This window comes from Octopus bimaculoides, chromosome 4 (genome assembly GCF_001194135.2).
Source record: "Octopus bimaculoides isolate UCB-OBI-ISO-001 chromosome 4, ASM119413v2, whole genome shotgun sequence".
Taxonomy (NCBI): domain Eukaryota; kingdom Metazoa; phylum Mollusca; class Cephalopoda; order Octopoda; family Octopodidae; genus Octopus; species Octopus bimaculoides.
The window spans coordinates 19,830,328-19,838,211 of record NC_068984.1 but is presented as its reverse complement, the minus strand read 5'-3'; the positions used below and the strand labels follow the sequence as shown (position 1 = coordinate 19,838,211).

Genomic DNA, 7,884 nt, shown 5'->3' with positions numbered 1-7,884 from the left:
GTGACACGTAAAAGCACCCACTACACTCTCTGAGTGGTTGGCGTTAGGAAGGGCATCCAGCTGTAGAAACTCTGCCAAATCAGACTGGAGCCTGGTGTTGCCATCCGGTTTCACCAGTCCTCAGTCAAATCGTCCAACCCATGCTAGCATGGAAAGCGGACGTTAAACGATGATGATGATTGACCCAATTGCTTTGTGTGCTACTTATTTTCCTCATGAAATGACTAGGTCCACCTCAGAGTATGAATCTGAATATCTTTATACATATATGGAAAATCATCTTGTGCCTGTAATATTATAAATTTTGTTTTATTGTTGGAAAGTTTTCATTCAATTATAAAGGCTGGTTTCTTTGTGGCTTGTTGTTGGGCCCAGATCAGTGCTATTTGAACAGGCCAATGATCAAAAGAGTTTCAACCATGACCACCCCTTATTGTTGGATCCAGGCCCACACTCTCAATGCATGGTGTGATTTGGAGGTGGATTTGGTTGCTATTTCAAGCAGATTGAGGCTCGCAATACGTTGTTTGTAATAATCATATTTGTTTAGTTGATAGTTCTACCAAGTCAAGGACTGACTTGTTTTGGTAATACAACTGTAGAAGTCTGGTAGCAATCCAGAGTGGTGATGGGTATGGTTGGACGTTGGTATTAATTGATATAAGATGATGTCGGTTGTGGTTTAGTGTGAATGTGATAATGTTCCGTTTACTGGATCAACTGGAATCCTCATCATCGCAACTGATGGAGTACCAGTTAGTTAGTAAAGATAGACTTAATTAGTTGCTCAGTTTAACACCACTATAGGGATCTTGGATGTATTTAGCAGAAGCCATGATGTTGCCACATCCAGTCTAGGTTTCCAGTCTGTAGACAAATTCCTCTTGGAAGCATAAAAAATGCCATAAGGGCTACCCTTTTTCCTTTTACTGAATGATGAAAATAATGTTGGTGATTTTAATAGCTAAACATACAAGATGGAGTCAAACTATCTGATGTTTCCTTTTGAAGGTATTGCTCTTGTACTCTTTATTGCATTCTCCAGTAAAACCCATGCAGTTTTATATCTTTTTATTTGAAATATCCTATTTTTTAGATTGAACAAATAACAGAACAAACCCAATCACAAGAAACTGCTGATGGAGCGCCAGCTGTGAAGAAGGGACCGAAAGAAAGTGTAAAGAAAGCCTTACTTAATTGGACAACCAATGCAGTTACAAAGTAATAAACCATCTCTCATCATCAATATGCATACAAGTGTAATCCCATCGGTGGTTGTCATTTGTCTGTTTATGCTGTGTCTTCATTTTACATGTAGAATTCTTTGTTGTCTTCATGTGCCATCTTTTTAATTGCGCGCACACACACACACACACATCAACATCATCATCATCATCAAAATTATCTTTTGATGCCTGTATTCTATGCTGACATGGATTGGGCAGTCTGACAGGATCTGATTATCCTGAGTACTGCGTTGGTCTACAGTGTATGCTTTGGCAATGTTTCTATGACTAGATGCCTTTCTTAGTCCCATATATATATACATATGCATATACACACGCCCATACTTGTAAAGTTAATTTACTGAAATATGGTGTTTCTAGTAAACAGACATATGTATCTTTCTTGTGAAAAGTAGAAGCTTGTAAAACCACGTTTGTTATGTGTATGGCAAAAAAAAAAAAAAAAAGTGAAAAGAACCTGATTAGTTTCAGTGCTTATTACTGCTTCATCAGAGATTGGTAACTTATTTCCTGATTACAGCATGATTAGTAGCTTCTATTTATAGTGTACACAAACATGGATAGAATTAAAGTCATCTGCCCTAATTTGCATAACAGTGCAGTATATATGTGTGTGTGTGTGTGTGTGTTGTATATAATTTTTGCATTCACACGTGCTTACACAGATATGTCATTTTTAGACCAAATTTTAAAGCCGTGTGTCATCCTCCTTAATCTGAAATTTTCCATCAACCTTATTACAAATCATCATTGTCGTGTCCCCAACCACCACCACCACCACCACCTTCTGATCAACATCATCAATACCACCACCACCATTACCACTACCACCACCACCATTACCACCACCACCACCACCACCACCACCACCACCACCACAATTACTACCACCACCACCACCATTACCACCATCATCACCACCATTACCACCATCATCATTGTCTTTGTTGTCACTACCATTATCATCATCATTACCATCGACAACACTGTTTCATCATATAGGTAGATTTTTTCATTCTTCCACGAGCTTGATAGTTTTGTCCATACTACCCTGGTGCACCTTACTATACCACTGCATACCACCCTAATAAGCAATACTGTATAACATACTATATGTTGTTGTTGGCACTCCGTCCCTTACGACGTCGAGGGTTCCAGTTGATCCGATCAACGGAACAGCCTGCTCATGAAATTAATGTGCAAGTGCCTGAGCACTCCACAGACACGTGTACCCTTAACGTAGTTCTCGGGGATATTCAGCATGACACAGTGTGACAAGGCTGACCCTTTGAATTACAGGCACAACAGAAACAGGAAGTAAGAGTGAGAGAAAGTTGTGGTGAAAGAGTACAGCAGGGTTCGCCACCATCCCCTGCCGGAGCCTCATGGAGCTTTAGGTGTTTTTGCTCAATAAACACTCACAACGCCCGGTCTGGGAATCGAAACCGCGATCCTAAACCGCGAGTCCGCTGCCCTAACCACTGGGCCATTGTGCCTCTACTTAACATAATATAATATAACTGTAATACAGCATACATTGATACCTACAGCAGATTATTAACAATGACAATTAACCTGATGTCTATGAACACAGCTTTATTTCCTAATTAATGTTCTGGCTGTTTTTATTTTCAGGCATTATGGTATCCCGGTGACAGACTTTGGGAAGAGTTGGCGAGATGGAGTTGCTTTTAATGCCATGATACACAACATCCGTCCAGATTTGGTAGATTTAGAACGAACGAAACGACAACCGGCCAAAGTCAATCTAGAGTATGCTTTCTCCACTGCTGAAGTCCAACTTGGAATTCCTCGGCTAATAGATGCAGAAGGTGAGTGATGTCTTTTTCTTTCTTTCTTTTTTTTTTTTAATCTTTTATCTTTTACTTGTTTCAGTTATTTGGGTGTGGCTATGCTGGGGCACCACCTTGAAGGGCTTTAGTTGAATAAATCAACTCCAGGACTTACATTTTAAAGCCTAGTACTTATTCTATTGGTCTCTTCTGCTGAACTGCTAAGTTATGGGGATGTAAAGACATCTGCACCAGTTGTCAAGCAGTGATAGGACACACACACACACACACACACACATATACAAAAGGCTTCTTTCAGTTTCCATCTATCAAATCCACTCACAAGGCTTTGGTTGGCCCAAGGCTATAGTAGAAGGTACTTGCCCAAGGTGCCATGCAGTGGGACTGAACTCATAACCATGCAGTTGGGAAGCAAGCATTTTACCATACAGTCATGCCTGTTTAATTTTAAAAATTTGATTCAAGTTTTTTTTTGTATAGTTTACTCAGCAAAAGGATCATTTAGACGACCCTTTCAGGGCCTGTACTGAAGAAATTTTTCTGAGACCAGAAATCTAGTTTAAATGCTTGCAACAGAGCGTACTCTACTAGATGGACCTGGGCACGTGACAATGGCACTAAACCAGCTGATGGGATTAAACCTACCATCTCTAAACAAGAACAGTCCTTCTCACAGACTTCCAGATAGTTTCCATTTACCAAATTTCATTCAGAAGGTTATGGAAAAAAAACATGCTCAAGGTGTTAGGTAGTTGGGATTGAACCCAGAAGTATATTATTGTGAAGTAAACTTCTTAACCATACAACAATGTATACATCGATAATGTTATCGCTAAATACTGATTTTAGCTTGTTTTAGTGTCTTCTCTATTATTATTCTTTATTGTTTTGTTGGTCTCTTTCCCCAATTAGTCCCTTTTCTTTCTTTCTTTCTTTCTTTCTTTCTTTCTTTCTTTCTTTCTTTCTTTCACTTCCAAATTTTTCTTTCCTTCCATTTGGCCTACTTTTTTTCCTCCTTTGTTGCTGTTCATCCTCATCATCATCCTCATCCTCATCCTCATCCTCATCATCATCATCTTCATCATCATCATCATCACCACCACCACCACCACCACCACCACCACCACCACCACCACCATCATTATCATTTTGAATTTACCATCAGTGAAGACCAAATTACACAATCCTATCAAAATGGTGGAATTAATGTCACTGAAACATCTAAGTTTGTGAGTGTATCCTGCAACAATTTGCGCACGCACATACACACACAAAAATATCCATATCTACATACATGTATACATACATAGATATGCACTTACAGACACACATATACATACCTACATGCATACACAAACACACAGACTCACCCAACTAACACATGTTTATGTTTATGTTTATATTTGTGGTTATGTATGTTTCTGCATGCAATATGTAAATAAATATACAGGTGTGTGTATGCGTGTGTGTATGCGTGTGTATACCACATGCCTACATGCTTATCTACACACATATCTATACACATATACATAACCATATACATACACACAAGTGTCAGTTTCAATATATTGATTTTTTTTGGATAGAGTTTACTGATTCACTGAAATTATATAGAAATGGAGCAGATGAAATAGTATAGAGATAGATAGATAGATAGATAGATAGAGAGAGAGAGAGAGAGAGAGAGAGAGAGAGAGAGATACAGTTTGTATGTTTGTTAGATAATGGCTGAAAAAGTATAATAAAAAGTTTGTCACCCTATCACCTTCATGTGAAAACAAACCTCCAAATATAAAAGCCCATATCACGTCCAATTTGCTATCTTTAAGATAGCATGTTAGCACTTAGTTGTAACTAAATTAATATAAAGCAACAATCAAAAGAAAAAGTATGATAACCGCCGAAAGGAATTGCATTACACATAAATTGGCACTCTGTTGGTTAAGATGACAAGGGTTCCAGTTGACCCAATCAACAAAACAGCCAGCTTATGAAATTAATGTGCAAGTGACTGAGCACTCTACAGACATTCATACTCTTAAGGTAGTTTCCAGAGAGATTTGGTGTGGCATGATGTAAGAAGACCTGGCCCTTTGAAATACAGCTGTTACTCATTTTTGACAACTGAGTGAACTGTAGCAATGTGCCTTGCTCATAGACATAAAGTGCTGCTGGGAATCAAACTCATGGTCTTACAACCGTCAGCTGATTACCCTAACCTCTCAGCCACACACCTCCACAAGTACTACACATGCTGTTGTTGTTAGAAACATATTGTAGGTCATTTCATTATAACGAAATAACTAGAGATGAAGATACTTCAGTATATAAATTAGATGAATTTGTATTCTACTGCAGGTGTTATTTTGCATCTCTGGCCAAGACTAAATACTATTTACTTCAGAATAGTTACCAAAGCTTTTTGGAAAACTTGATTTGTAACAGGCTAACATCATGTTTTAAAGCAGATTTGTCTCTGATGTGCCTAATACTGTTAAAATCAAAATGTTACGCAGCAAACATCTGCAATGTGTCTTGAGAACAGATTAGCTGTGCTTACATGCATGCTTATACACCTGCACACACACATGCATCCACACACATGCACACACACTTGCACATACACACCCACACACGCACACCCATGCATGCACACATGCATGCCCACACACACACCCACACAGAAATGCATGCACACACACACACGCATAATATTTTTCTCTTTTCCTCTCACATCCCAAACATACTCAAACACATACTCAAAAATACATTCACACACAATTACATACATATACTCAGACACACTCCTATAAACATACACATATTCATGCAGGCTTACATTCACTCAAACACTCACCCAACTTACACACTCTCACTCACATGCACACACACACACACACACACACACACACACACTCACCCATGTACAGACACACACACTCAATATACATACACACTCAGGCCAAATCACACATATACATACACCCATGCATACACACTGCTCTCTCACACTTACATATGCACACACATACACTCACATACACATACACACTTACATATACACACTCTGATACTTGCACTTATGCAAACACACAAATTCACACACATACAACCCTGCATACTCACACACTCATGCACAGTCACACTCACACTTACACTCGTAGTCACTCATCCTTGTCACTTGGCTGCAAGAGCTTAAACAAGGACGAAGACCACGACCAAATTGCTAATCACATTGGCAAAATGAATGAAAGAAATTCTTTCCTTTTATGTTTTTATTTGTTTCTGTCATTTGACTGTGGCCATGCTGGAGCACCACTTCGAAGTGTTTTTTTAGTTGAACAAATTGACGCCAGGACTTATTTCTTAAGCCTAATACTTTTTCTAGTACTTGGTCTCTTTTGCCGAACTGTTAAGTTACAGGGACATAAACACACCAACACCGGTTGTCAAGTGGTGATAGGGAACAAAGAAAGACACACAGGCACACACACACACACACACACACACACACACACACACACACACACATACACACACATATATACGATGGGTTTCTTTCAGTTTCCGCCTACCAAATCCACTCACAAGGCTTTGGTTGACTTGAGGCTATAGTAGAAGACACTTGCTCAAAGTGCCATACAGTGGGACTGAACCTGGAACCATGTGGTTGGGAACCCAGCTTCTTACCACACAGCTACACCTGCGCCTTTAGGATTGTTTTGTGTCAGAGTTATAATTGTTCTGCATCTCTTTGTTCACTTACAGATGTTGACGTACCAAAACCCGACGAGAAATCCATCATGACATACGTTGCACAATTTCTTAAGGCTTATCCTGAAGCTGGAGAAGATCCCGAAGTAAGTACAAGTTATTTCTTTATCGTTGGTTGCATATTAAAAGACCCACACTTGCTGAGTGTTTATACTAACTGAGCGAAACTCATTAAGTGTTTACATCAAGAGAACTTGATGTGATCTCGAAGCAGTCTGGGTATGATACTGTGAATAGATACATTGTAAAAAACCTGAAAAGCTGTGGTATTTGTCATCATCATCATCATCATCGTCATCATCATCTGTTTTTCCATGCTGGCATGTGTTGGACAGTTTGACAGGAATTGCTCAGGCTCCGATTGTCTGTTTTGGCATATTTTCTGCTACTGGATGCCCTTCTTAATGTCAACCGTTTTATAGAATTTTCTGGGTGATTTTTACATGCTGCAAGCATAGATGCTTTATGTGTGACACCAGCACAGGTACTTTTTTTATGTGACATTGGCACAGGTGCTTTTCTGTGGCACAAGCATGGGTACTTTTTATGTGGTACCAGCACAAGTGCTTTCTATGTGGTACCAGCATGGGTGCTTTTCTATGTGACAGCAGTAGATGAAAATCATCTAGCAGCATTGGTGGCATTCCTAAATATGTATTTCAGCCTCATTGGGCTTCATCAGTAGCAAGTATCCAATCACTAATTGCTTAAACCAACAGAACCACAATCTGTATTTACATCAAGGGAACTGCAATCATTAAATGTTTATTACTAACTATAGCAACTAACAATTTTTATAATTATATTTATTATTAGGAATTGCATAAAAAAATTGTTAAAATATTTTGTGTATTGTAGGCATAGGAGTGACTGGGTGGTAAGTAGCTTGCTTATGAACCACATGGTTCCGGGTTCAGTCCCACTGCGTAGCATCTTGGGCAAGTGTCTTCCACTATAGCCTCGGGCCGACCAAAGCCTTGTGAGTGGATTTGGTAGATGGAAACTGAAAGAAGCCTGTCGTATATATATATATATATATATATATATAT

General features: G+C 39.0%; 1 protein-coding gene across 10 annotated transcripts in view; it reads left to right on the top strand.

The window, feature by feature from the left end:
* Positions 1–7,884, top strand: part of LOC106881484 (nesprin-1) — an 811,219-nt gene that overhangs the window by 139,841 nt on the left and 663,494 nt on the right. For all 10 annotated transcript variants that reach the window (XM_052966929.1, XM_014931893.2, XM_014931887.2 and 7 more), the window contains 3 exons: positions 1,097–1,221; positions 2,883–3,079; positions 6,830–6,921. In XM_052966929.1, coding sequence (XP_052822889.1) covers positions 1,097–1,221; positions 2,883–3,079; positions 6,830–6,921 — 414 coding nt within the window. The remainder of the gene's footprint in view (positions 1–1,096; positions 1,222–2,882; positions 3,080–6,829; positions 6,922–7,884) is intronic.